Here is a 13,852-nt window from a genome sequence, read left to right on the forward strand (position 1 = left end):
ATACTCATTAATACTAATGAGTATTTATATACTAATTGCTGCTGATGAGAGCAGCTACTTTACATTGTTGCTTCAGAAATGGTATTGGCTCTAAAAAACCACTTCCAGCTCAGTACCTGAAGCATATTACAGAGCAAAGTAAAATACAGTTTTGAGCAGATGAGGCATGTTTTCCAATCTGGCTTGCACTTCCCGCTTTAAACAAAAACTTATGAAGTCAGATACAACAAATTTGACTCCAAACTCTCAGAAGCATATTGGTGATTAGACAGTCAACATTCTGACATGCCATACCAGTTAAATTTCCTCTCTTTGACCAGTAGCACAGATGATGTGGACATGCATTTTGTATGTCACAGGGTGTGTGGACAAGGGCAAAAAGTAACAGCGACTGCATGCTTCCTTAGGTTTTGTCACTGGAGATAACACCAATGTAATTTGGAAAGATAGAGTAAGTATAAAGTACTAAAGTGTTTTACATTTTTCTTTTTAAATATGGACAGTTTTTTGAAACTCTATGTAAATTCAGATGGTAATATGAAAACATTATTAAAACCAAACTTCTTTGCAGCAATTTAAACCTCTTTGCAGCAATTTAGTGTCAGGACTTTCACAGCTCTCTAATGCTGGAGGAATTCCTTTTCAATGACTTCTGATATTTACTGGAAAGACTACTGATCACAGGAAACAATGAAACAGGAAAACATATCCTTTTTTAGGAAAAAACGAAATCATAATTTTAAAAAGACATCTGAAAGTAACACGAGAAGGCTAGGTCAATCAACACTGAGCACACATTTGTAAGGAAAATTACAGTTAAACTTAGGTTTGTTGTCTGAGAAACGAGTTCTCACTAGTCCAAACCAGTTCAGCACAGGCTCCTTTGTGGACTAAATTCTGTCACCCTTCAAATAAGTTACATACTAGCTTATCCTAGAAATGTGCACTTTCTCTTCAGTGAGGCTGAGGGAACTGTCCTCCTGAACAAGAACAGCAAACATGAACCCTGCATAAATACTGAAAATGTGAAAACATAATAAACCCACCAAAATAAACATTTCCTTGCAGGCACAGCAAATTCTGCAATAAAAAGAGAATGAAGGCAACAGATATGGTTTTGTAGTGTAAATAAAGCATACCAGGGATTTTCGAGCCAACAGACAGCCCGCTTCCTCCATCAGATAGTTTTCCATCAATATACACTTTCCATGCCCCGTCCGTGCATGTCCACGTGACTGCAATGTGATGCCAGTTACCATCGTTCACTGAAGGACAGTCTGTGATTCTCTCTTTGCCATTTACGTAAAGAACCCAGCTGCAAGGAAGGAAGATGAAGGCATAATCAGTTGCATGCAGTGACTTTAAAAGCACGGCTTTTAAAAAGCATGGCTAACCCATGTGACTCAAATAAATGTTATCTGCCAGACAAGGTAACCATAACTTACAGTGATCATATGCAAAGCATGGTGAAATAAGTAATGTGCTTTTGTACCAAAGCATGAAGACTCAAGTCATGCCTACAGAGTGGATTCTTAAACTTTCCCCTTGGGTCCATGCTTTTGGAGTCACATTACAAGCACTCTGAGTGCTGAGCTTCATTTTATCCAACCATTATTTCAATGTGTCTTTTAAATATGAAGTAAATGTAGTCCAGACAAACTAGTCTGTAGTTTGGATGCAGATTATTCTACCTCAAGTAGGTAAAGCTAATATTCAGACTTCTGATCTGTACTTTCTTTATTGATTCAAGACATCTGTAAACTACAGAAAACCAGAAATGTGATTTACCCATTATAATCAGTCAGAAGAAATGCATTATCACTTCCATTGTCCACTGCATAAGAAATGGGAGTCCCATAATTTGTAGTGTCAGTGGATTTCATCCAAAATGCACAGGTGATGTCACCAAGAGATGGGAAAACACCATCAAGCATGACATATCCATAGATACCAGAGACTTCAAAATCAAGATTGAAACCAGAGGACTGTTCTGCAACAAAGACAAAGAATTTTCAGAGCTACATTCCTGAAAACACAGAAAAAGAATCAAAAGAAATCTAAGCAAATGGAACACAACATATCTACAAAAATTATTCACTTTAAACCGATGGGAAATAGAAAGAGTCTATAGCAGTCTAACATCAGCCAACATACAGAACTTTCCAAGGCTTGAAAACACAGGGTTTGAAGATAAATGACTGTAAACCAAGTCGATTTTCTAACAACCAACTAATGAGAACCTTGCTTTTCAGTCCTCTATCAGTGAAATGACATGTTCATCTGCCACCCAACAACATAAAGAGGTGAGGTCATCTGGTTCCATGTTATTCACAGTAGTTGAGATAACACCACCAACAAACCAAACAAACAAAAACACCCACAAGATTTTGCTTGTGTTCTAGACTTTCTGAAATACACTGCACTATTATGGAAGAATCCTTCTGTGCTGCTCTTCAGTGCAGAGTGAATGCTTTACAAGGATACTACATGTAAACCTATCAAGTGGAGAACTGAAAGCTGGGTGTTATTAAACTCTGACACAGGGTGGCAGGTCTAAATGACTTTTATGTCCACTATTATGTCTGTAGAATCAACACAGCTTCTTCCATTTAAAGATTCACCAGGTACTAGTATAACACTTTATAATTTTCATGGACTGGCTAAAAGACAAAGGGATTTGAGTGTCCTGGTTGTGTGGCGTAATCCCATAAAGTTGCACTAAGTGTGACCCATTTTGCCTGCCCATAGGGAACTTGACAGCTTTAAGACTTCTAAAGCTAACTAATCATAGAATCATAGAATCTAATATTAATATACTAAAGCTACATACTAATCTCTAACCCTATGATGGAAAGCCCTACGTGAAATACAACAAAAATAAGAAGCTAATTAACTCAGATACACAGAGTAAATATAGATCAATCTTGATGGACCTACTAGGTATTAAGAAGATAGAACCATGTCTTAGAAAAGGTAAATTAATATCGATATAGTACACATGTTGTTAGTATTAATACTGCAGTCACACAGGCTCCACTCAGCCTCTCCAGTCCCACCATCCTAGCTGCTTTCTGAGGAAGCTGTATGAAATCAGCCCAACCAGTGCAAATCTTGCCCAGACACTTAGTCAAGCCACCTTTTTTCTGACACTTGGTCCTGTGTACCTGTTTCACACCTGCTGCCTGTAAAGCCAGGGGGACATTTACAAACGTACGAGTTCAAGGCATCCACACAGGTGGCTTGGTTTAAGCAGGGACTGGAGGCACACTCATTGATGTTCACTTCACAGTTTAGTCCTGTGTACCCTGTCACACACAGACACCTAAGGAGGAAAAGAGAAGCACGCTTCAAAAGTGGCTACTGACATGTCAAAAACACTTGGCCATGAGGCCAGATCCAACAATAGAAATGGCATATACTGAAAAAACCCCAAATCAACGGAAGAGATACTACAGAATTAATGGAGTTTTATTTTGTTGTTCCTTTAAGTATGCTTGTATTCGATTAGCCGCACAATATTTCTTCTTGATAGAGACAACACAATATTTAAACTCAGTGCCTGCATTTCTTCCTATGAAACTGGGAGAGGGAATTATTGTGTTCCTGTGGGTTAAGCTTGCCTTCTAGGTTCACAGAATTACAGATGAGAGGTACTTGCATTTTCAGGCAGATGTACTTACACAAAGGGAAAAAAAAGGCAGTAGAAAGGCACCAAAACCTCTGATACTTAGAAAACTAAGATGTTGAAAAGCATAAAAACTTCTAGAGCTTTGGGGAAGGAAAGAGTTATGAAATTCAGACAGTAATAGCTGGGCCATCTCTGTCTCTACAATGATCTATGATATGACACTGCTATTGGTATTTGTAACATCTGATCCTAATTCAGATACTCTAAAGTATAAAAACAAGTATTTGGAAGATTCCATCAGTGTTTGCATTTTAATCTATATTCTCAAGTATGTACAGCTATTGCTATCTTCCAGGCTATAGAAATGTAACATTATCAGGTTCATAACTGGTCATTACCTATTCTTCTAGTGGAAAGCAAATCAAGCCCTTGAAGCTTGGAAAAGTAGGCTTCTTTTGGAAGAAAAATATTAAAACCATGTAGTCTTGTCATGCTTACACATCAAACTGTGTAGTTTCTTTGCTGCCTCTCAAAATACTGCCTCTCAAAATATCATTTAGTGCCCTGACGGGGACCATTTATAATGTATCAGGGTACCAAGTGCCTTGCTGAAATCTAAGAAGGCTGAAGCATCACAACATAACTGACTTTCCACATTATATTACATGAATCATCTGTTTTTCACCTGAAGCTGTTGATACCGTCTCTGCACGTAGCTCCATTCCTACAGGGTCTGCTGAGACATTCATCAATGTTTCTTTCACACAAGACACCAGTAAAACCTGGGAGGCACTTGCAGGAGAAACTGCCGACTCGATCTTCACAAATAGCCCTATTAAGACACGGGTTTGAAAGGCATTCATTGACCTCCGTTTCACAGTGAGCACCTGAGAAGAAAAGAATAAAGTCACAGCTCCACTTTGAATTCATCCAAGAAAGAAGATTACTAACCCATCTCTGTTTTTTAAGGACTGTTGCTGATCTTCTGGGAAACAGCAAACACCAGAGCAGTCATGCAGGTTTCGGAGTTAATGGAGGTTAAGTGGTCATAAAAGTATTACAGCAATCACTTTTAAAGTTGTAGTAACTAACACACAGCAGACTGTGGGGAATTTAAACTGATATTGCCAATTAGGTGGGTAACTTGGGCTGAACCAGGAAATCACAAAAGCAACTATTCTGAGCAAGTAATGAAAAGCTGCTACTGGTTCTATAAAATATATATTTACCTGGAACCTTAACTCTAACGAGAAAAACAAAAGCCAGAAATGCAAGACTGTGGGATGTCTGCTGTGAAAGAGGCTCTGTGTTACAAGCACCGGAGAATGAAGAAATTACTTGTCATTTTATAGTGGAACTCTTTGGCAACAGGGTAACAGATAATGCCTAGTTATTACACAAATCTATGAAAATAATAGGAAGCTAAGTATGGGAAAAGAGACTTGTTTAATATAGTCCATCTTGTCTCACTGGTTTATCTTTCTCTTTAAAATAAAATGATAAATAACAACTTGCACCCATGTGAATGTCCTTATTCTTTACTCAACATCACATAGTAAGCTCATGGCAAAATCAGTAACAGAAGACTAATCACTTGGTAAATCTTTCTGAAGCCATGCTTACACTAAGGGATTCAGTGATTAAGTGGATCTCAGGAATCCAGTACATCCATATCAACACATAATATATGTAATACCTAGCAATGAGATTTAAATACTTGGGAGAGGGTAGGAAGAGATCTTTTTTGGTCAGAGTGAAGGCTGACAAACAAACAAAGGTGTACCTGTGAACCCTTTTGTACAAGTGCAGCGGTAACCATTCTTGACATCAACACAGTGGGCTCCATTGAGACACGGACTGGAGCTACATTCATTTATGTCTTCCTCACACAAAAGACCTTCAAACAGCAAGGGTTACAAGGCATGATCAAGACAGTCAACGCCTGCATGTTGCAGTGACTTGAATGTGGAAGATAGAGCCACATTGCTTGCATAAGAAAAGGATACTGAGATCAGGTGATAAAATTCCACATCTAATTGCACTACTACAAACGTCTACAGGGACCATATGTGTTACTTAGATGCTGGGATGTGAAAGGTGTGAAGTGCACAGTTTGTCTTTATAAAGGTTAAAAAATATCCAGCAAGTGTTGCTGTTGCTAAATGTATAGGCATAAACACAAAAGATGAGAGAGACCATTTCTGGTGGAAAGTATGAGGCCTTCTTTTTAATCACACAAAATTATTTCCTCAGTAATTTATCTCAGAATTTAGAAATCAGGTGCTGTTTTGGCAAAGTACTCAAGCATGTCAGTTCCTCCCCTAGTGTTCAATACTTCAAAATACATGCAAGTGAGAGTTAAAGACACTTGAGAAAAAAGATAAGAAAAGGCCCACTAACTTACTCATCGGGCTGCAATAAAGCAACTGCATAAATGCTTTGCCTAGCCAGGCCTCAAGCATTTTCTCCCTCTGGGTATTTACTAATTTCCTAAACTTCATTTATTTCTTTTTCAGACCAGAAATGTCACAAAACTGAAGCAAGGATGCACACATGTGCATCTAGACTATCCTTGAATGTTCACTCTTTTATTTCCAAACATACAATAGAACCTTACTCTAACCTGCAAATCAGGCTGTTTTCCCATTATAGTTCCATGGATGTGGAATCATATAGCCCTTGTGTTTTGCCTTAAGGGATGAGGAATTATATAGCCCCTGTGTTTTGCGTTATCTACTTGGCAAAGAAACAATGCCTGTCTAAAGAAGAGTTATGAAGTGAAATAAATTACCTGAATAGCCTGGTTGACAATGGCAAACAAAAGTCCCAATACCATCTTTACATATTCCCTTGTTGTGACAAGGAGATGATTTACACTCATCGACTTCTGTTTCACATTTCAAGCCTAGAACGCAAAATAAAGGACTGAGAAGAGAGACAGATTTTGAATTGTTCAGAAAATGTAGGACAATATGATTGGTTAATTGCACACAGTATCAGTAACGTTTATTATTTCCTTTTTATACTGTGATTTTACTATGGATCTGAGACTAAATGTTACTTGAAAGGGAGGTATTAAATGCCATGACCTCAAACTGATCAGTTTGTTGCTCAATGTGCATCATACTTTTCACAAGTAACATAGAACATTTCTTGATAATAGTTGAATAATGTGTCACTTGTTTGCTCTGAAGCCACTGAGAAGCTAACGCTGAAGAGGAGTACACGCATTATTTTGTAGACTGGCTGTTTAGAGTGCAAGTTTTCAGGTTTTCCTAGTTATAAATATTGTAAAGTGATAGGATTTTAAAATCCACTAGCTCCTCTAACAGAAAACCCATTCAGAAACTTTTTGTGCTAAACACAATATACTTTGGTGAAAACATGAGGAACTATTGATACTCTTGCATGGTAAATCTGTGATTGCTATTCAAACTACTTAGGGTATACTCTTGCACTGAAATGTTTTTGTTCTTTCATGCTTGCTCATGTTAAGGGCATGGAGACATGTTAGCTCCTCCACCCGCTTCTCAGTTTTTCACCTGTATATCCAAGTGGGCATATGCAAATGTATCCACTTCCCAATTGTTTGCATGTCCCATTGTTGTGGCACGGTTCCAGGAAACACTCATGAAAGACCTGCCAGAGGCAAGAATGATACAATTACAGTTGAGACTGAAATATAGATGGAATAAAATACTCTAATTTTACACTGCACATTCTACAGACACTTTGAAAAGCTGGGCAAAAAAAAGTCACTAGCATTAACTTCTAGCTCTTCCTCTTTGTCTCCTCAGAACAATTTTTCTAGAGAAAAATACCAAGAATCTGAATCACTATTTTAAAATGGCCTTCTAGTTAGAAAAATAAGTTAATCACAGTTGTTCCCTTAGAACTTTATTAGCTATGATTCACAAGTGACATTTTATACGATGCTATTTTTTAGATAAGAGTTCTCCACTTTGCATGCTTTTACATTGGCTAATCACTTCCTGATACTGGTCATCGGATGAGCTGGTGGGGAACTTCACTGCATGGAGTTACTTTTTTCTAAAATAGCTAACCTGAATTCAGCAAAGCGCTTGAGTAAATGGCCCACAGGATATCAGTTTGTCACCTGCCCATATGTTACACAATGGCTCAGGCCAAATTTATCATCAGCCAACTTTGCTCTTGTTTATACAATATCCTAAATTTAGACTCAAACAAAGCAGTTTTGTTGGAATTATAGACTGGGTGTAGATGGGGAGGCATGGACAACATTGTCTATAAAGTAGTTTCACATGAGGACTTGCCTGTATTTCAAAGGGGGTACTCTGCTTGCCTCCTCTCAAGTGTATCTATGTTGCAATAAGTAAAACAAAGATTTTACAACTGGGACTTTGATGCCCGGAAACATTTTCTGGAATTCGGCATACGGAAGACATCAGATGACTGAATATGGTCAATCTACTTTTTCTAGATTGGCTGAATCTCCTCCATGAAATTCATATTACTTTTATAATTGTGATAAATATTTCATACATAAGGTGAAGGCTTAAGGTCCAGAATTTAAGATTGCCAATAGCTGATGCAGCCTCCTTTGACCAGCAAAAAGTGCTTCTGTTATCACAAAGAGAGTTTGAGTGTTTTCCTCATGACCATTGCTCTCATCTCTTCAGGAAATACAGTCAGCATAACAAGTACATTAAAAAAGGCTTTAGTAATTTACTTCTGCACAAGGTATTCTTTCTTTCACTGGGGATAACATTGGAAAATATATCTTGGCCTTGCCTGGCTGCTGACTTTGTACTGCTTGCTGATATTTTCTGGAGAGGGTGGTACCATCATTACACTTTCCTCAGCTGCTGAAAAAGTAGAGCCAAAACCTAAAGATGACAGATATGAAAGTATCATTAATAACACTATATGGCAAGGTCATTATTCTATGAGAGCATAATAATTGCATACTAGTAATGCAGCAAAAGATATGTTGAAAAAGTTAGTTTGTGGGAAAAAAAGTAAACTTTACCATAACCACATAGAATTTTATAAATATAAATATATATAAAATACAAACATGTATGTTTAAGCAAGTATATTTAATACGTACTTCTACATACACAAAATAATACATATACATATATGTGCATGTACATACACATATACTTGTGTAACAACTTTCTTCAGGGTTTATATACGTGGTACACATACACAATGTATACACACTGTATGTGTGTACTCTGTTATTGAGCCTTGGTAGGTATCACCCAGTCGCCTCTTCCTACAGAACACCAAGGCAACATCAGTAGGCAAAATCAGCTGTGAACTGGTGGTCTGCACTGTGGAGGGTCTCTATTTGTTAGGAGAGTAAGAGGGATATTTTCTCTCAAGAGTACTCCTAGCCATCTTTCAGACCTGCCCTTTATTTACTTTTTCCAGCAGACATAATTTGGCTTACTTGAACAATCTGTGATGGATCTGGCACCAATGACAGTTGTTGTTCCATAAAAGGGACAAGACAAGCAGTACGACTTTCCTGGGTCTGGTTGATAGTAATCTCTGGGACAAGGGTAGCAAGGTGTCAAACCTGTACGAGAGAACTCTCCTGCAAGACATGGTACTGCAAGAACAAAAGGATGGTTTTTTAGTGATCACTTACCCTATCTCCCCTCACCTCTTTCTGATCATTTTCTCTCCTCACAGTCCATCCTCAGACTTAAAGGAACTGGATGAAACCTGTCAGGAATTCGTAAGTCTAAGAGATGCTTATTTAAATTGTGCTAGATGACATGTGGTTCTCAAAGGATTACGGAAATACCTGATAAGTATTTCTATCTGTTTCTTTTGCAGCTGGAGGGGCAGATTTCAAATGCAATCTTTTCCTTTTTATTTCCCATATCTGTGGGGTGGGGTGGTTTTTTTTTGGGTTAGTTCGTTTGTTTGTTTTTTCCCTTCAATAAGGACAAAACTCAAGTCTTTTCTGAATCATTAATCCCCACAGACTATTTCCGCTGGGAATCTTTCTGGCAAAGCTTCCCAAAGACAGCTGAGGGCAATCTCTTGTAAAAAGTGATGGAACAATCTATGTTGAAATTCAGTATTTTGTACAAAATCTGTAGGGGTTGTTATGGAGATAATAGTGACAAAGATCCTGTAATTCCCTTTCTCTTCTGTAAGGAAAAGGTTTTATTTTCATGTTGATGCCTATTGCCTATTTTGTCTTTAGCTAAGAATCCATCTTGGAAATCAGATGGAAGGCATTTGAATAAGCAAGGTATCAGGAAACAACCTATCATTTTGCTGGGAAATGCTGTTTGGTCCACAATTAACAGAAGAAGAAACAATCTTAGGCAGATGAAGAGGATTATATTATCTGATCTTTAAACAACATAAAAAATTTGTAGAACTGCAAGTAAAAGAAAATTCATAGCCCTTTCTGTTACAAACCTCCACAAGCCGAGACATCCACTGCACCTCTTTTTACCGTTGATGTATTTTCCGGGCAAGAGATGCAATTCTTGGATCCAAATGCTGGTTGATATGTCCCAAGTGGACATGTCTCACAGGTCTCAAGACCATTAGGTGAATACGTTCCCTGCTTGCATTGAGCTATAAGGCAGAGGAATTAATAAAGATTAAGCAATATCCAAGAAGAAACATGGCTCCTGAGGCTTTTACTTCTACAGTTTACTGTACTCTGAAGGATTTGAAGGGTACAAAGAATGTTTTAAAAAAACCAAAATAATTGTGGTAAGTTACTAATAGTGCATTTGTGAATTATTAAGAAGTTCATTCACTTCCAATCAGGTTCACAAATGATTTACTGCAATTGAGTTACTCATTTTTATCAAGAAAATTAATGATAAGACAATACATAGGAAATAAAACCAGCAACTTCTTTTGAGAGCAAGTCACGAGGAGATAGCACTGCTGAGGTGCTCAATGCCATGGAACTGTAGTGTAGGATAGAGACATTTTGTCTTTCATCACAGTAGGATAAAGAGGGGCTGGCAAGGACAATAATGGCATTATTTAAAGAGTACTAGTCCCTGCAAAATGGGTTCTCAATCTAACAGAATGAAGACAGAGATGAAACAAGGCTTCAAAGGCCAGCTCTTCTTAAAATATTTGCCCAGGCATCCTGCATATGAAAGCAGTGGTGAAAAACTGCCTTTTTCTCTTTACAAACAAATCAAGGGGCAGTTAGGATGGCTCCTATTTCACAAGCTAACCTAGTTCCAAAACTTGCACCATGGAGATCAAAACAATGCCACCAGCCATTCAGAAGCAGCATTCTGAAAAAGACAAAGTTCTCACCTTTGCATTCTGAGATGCTCCTAGAGTGTAGATACTCTGTATAGCTACCAGATGGGCAGCTTTTGCATTCCAGCTGCCCTTCCTCATCTTGGTAGGATCCAGTCCAGCAGCTTTCACAGGTGTGGTGCTCCAAGGAGTAATAGGTACCCAATGGACAGTTAACTGTAACATTGGAAATACAAGGTTCCCCTCAGAATGTACAATCATACATATCCACCTTGCCTCTAGAGTTCCCATTTAGTCAAACCCTGTTTATGTGAAATGTGACTCTGCTCTTCCTCAAGAGATGGGGTATCTCTCTGGAAAACTGCAATGATCTTACTAGGAACAGAAAACTTCAATTCTCTATCTTAGCTACACATCACCCACAAGACTACTAGGGTTAAAAGACTGCATACAAAGAATTGTTTCTGTGTGTATCACCAAGTGTGGATATGCCTGACTCCCCATGGGAGTGGAAAATTGGGTGCAAATGCATCCCTTTTCCACAGGCTTTGGTTAGGAACATAAACATTCTCTGGAAGTCAAACTGCACAAAGCAGTTTTTGCAGTTTATTGTTCTGAGAGACCACAAACACTGGGCTGTGTCAAAGCATAATCCTCTGCAAACATTCTCCAAAACCTTGCTTTTCAAAAAGATTCTAAACACTTGGATGAAACAAAGTCATCTGACTTACCACACATTCTACCCCTCAGCACAGAACCAGGCCTGCAGAAAAGAAAGGCCTTCTCAGTCTCCAGTGAGTTGCTGTCAGCTACAATGAGTTCAGATGCAAACTGAAAAGAATACATGGGCTCCTTATTAAGAGTCCTGTTCAGCCTGTTTGTGATTGTCTCCAGAGTCTTAAGGAGCCGTCGCTGGTTTTCCAGTTCCAGTGTATCATTCCTTTCATCAGGCAGTGGCACACTAGCTGAGATGTGAATGGAAAACACAAAAAGCACACAGCTTTTACTGTCAGTACTTCCTGTATACTCTGGAGCATGTCAAGAGTGCAACACTCAAGCTTGCCAGTAGAAAGTGGAGAGCAGGCCATGTGCACAGTACTCTCCATGAACATGAACCTGTGATCTTTCCCCCAGGCAGAAAGTCTGTGATGAAGCGGGGCTATGAATATCTCCAGAAAATTGTCATCTGCATCTCCAGCTGGCTCTGTGAGCTGAAGGCTAAGTTTTACTGAATGTATTAGAAACTCATTTTTAGAAAGAAATAATAGGGTAAGGATGGTATTTTACTTCTCTCACCTGTGATGTTAAATATTAACTTAATTTTATGGTCTGTCATTGGAACATTCAGCTTATGCCTTTTGACTCGAGCAGGTGCTGCCTTTACAGAGGCAGAGGGGTGCCTGGATAAGTCTTCTTCTTGTTCTGCATCAACAAAATCATCATAGGAATAATCCAACTGGTTTGCTGTCCCCCATCCAGCAGGTCCTGTGAGGCATTAAGAAAGATCAAGAGAAGCAATATCACATGGAAAATTAGAGCCTGTACTTCTAAAAGACATCCACAAGAGAATGGGGTCTGTTTGAAGCTCCAGATGATGCGTGCTGGCTTTGCCTCTGCACAAGTGCCTACTGTAACAGTATTTTGACTAAAGAAAAATTAAAAAAACGGTTTTGCTCCTAACTGGTATCCTATAGAACCTGAATCTTACACAGCCAAAGCTTTAAAGAAATACTGTTGCAGAAGTTACAGGTTGCAATTCTTTATCTTACTCTGTCTTTCACAGATCCTCATCTGACAGCAACATCTTCAACAATTCTGTATTGCTCTCTCCTCTTGCTTAATTACAGACAGCACACCCTATGCTACATGTCTCTATTGCATCTTCTTTTCAGAACTCCTGAATAGTTCCACCATCATCTGCCCTTTCAGAAAAGGCTAGTAGCATCAACTTGTGTGTTTATTTCCCCAGGATAGGCACTTCTTGCTACACATAGTGTGTCAAATTACCACCCTGTATAATGTCCTTCACCTGTAACACGCATTCAGACAGAAACAATTAAACAATTGCTTCCGTATATAATCTACCTTGTCATAATGACAATATCTAGAGGTGCATGGTATACTTAATTGATCTGTCTCATTGTTCTAGCTCTTTTTAGTAGCCATCTAGATTGAATTTAATTTACAGTGGAAACTAGGACAAGTTAACCCCACAGCTTTGTGTTTAATACCTTGTGACTATTTAATACCTGTGAACTATTCCACAACTAGTTTCCTAAACTGCTGTCTCTTATGACCTGAATTCTCCTCTCCTGGCTTCCCAGTGTAAAATCAGGAGAAACTCCAGATAAACAGCAACAAAGTCATGCTGATGTGAGCCAGGAGAGACTAGGACCCTACATCCCATGACCTCAGCACTGTTTCCTCCAAGGGCCTTTACAAGTTGGCTCCATCTCTCATCAATATTCCTCCTTACCCAGACGACAACTGTAAACTGAACACCTGGCCCCTCACATCTACCTGCAAAAAAAGGTGCTCTCAAATGCAGTGCAGTGTGTCTAAAAGGTGAGAACAAGCGGGAAACTCTTACCAACTATCTCCACTATAAATCTGTAAAAGAGCCACAGTCTTACGACAGAGTACACGTTCTGCTGTTCATCTGCCAGAACACCTACTGCTGAGACAGGTAATGCAAGTTATCTCTTTTTAGGCTTTCTGCTCTGAGCAGCTCTGTGGGACTCAGAAATGTCAAGGACAATAGTAGTATAATACGGACACTAGCCTGTTAAAAAATGGACTGATAATGACAACTGACTTGCCATAAGGCTCTGATATATCTACAGTCATCCTGCAAAACCTGACCTTGCAAACAGGAAGTACTTTCACAGCTAATGGACAAACTTAAGCTTATATAGCTGATCTGAGTCAGTAAAAAGGATGCTCCTCATTTTCTTAACAACCATCTATTGTACTTTTTCA

The 13,852-nt window shown here is 38.7% G+C and overlaps 1 protein-coding gene across 1 annotated transcript in view; it reads right to left on the minus strand.

Moving 5' to 3' along the window:
- The window catches only part of SVEP1 (sushi, von Willebrand factor type A, EGF and pentraxin domain containing 1), a 128,720-nt gene that overhangs the window by 48,398 nt on the left and 66,470 nt on the right, over positions 1-13,852 (minus strand). Inside the window, exons 15-27 of the mRNA XM_062018175.1 lie at positions 12,170-12,358; positions 11,605-11,838; positions 10,928-11,089; positions 10,058-10,219; positions 9,069-9,230; positions 8,402-8,496; positions 7,171-7,267; positions 6,420-6,533; positions 5,412-5,525; positions 4,314-4,515; positions 3,165-3,322; positions 1,789-1,990; positions 1,140-1,315 (exon numbers count right to left, since the gene is read on the minus strand). Of these exons, the coding sequence (XP_061874159.1) occupies positions 1,140-1,315; positions 1,789-1,990; positions 3,165-3,322; positions 4,314-4,515; positions 5,412-5,525; positions 6,420-6,533; positions 7,171-7,267; positions 8,402-8,496; positions 9,069-9,230; positions 10,058-10,219; positions 10,928-11,089; positions 11,605-11,838; positions 12,170-12,358 (2,067 nt within the window). The remainder of the gene's footprint in view (positions 1-1,139; positions 1,316-1,788; positions 1,991-3,164; positions 3,323-4,313; positions 4,516-5,411; positions 5,526-6,419; positions 6,534-7,170; positions 7,268-8,401; positions 8,497-9,068; positions 9,231-10,057; positions 10,220-10,927; positions 11,090-11,604; positions 11,839-12,169; positions 12,359-13,852) is intronic.

Source organism: Colius striatus, chromosome Z, assembly GCF_028858725.1.
Source record: "Colius striatus isolate bColStr4 chromosome Z, bColStr4.1.hap1, whole genome shotgun sequence".
NCBI classification, from domain to species: Eukaryota; Metazoa; Chordata; class Aves; order Coliiformes; family Coliidae; genus Colius; species Colius striatus.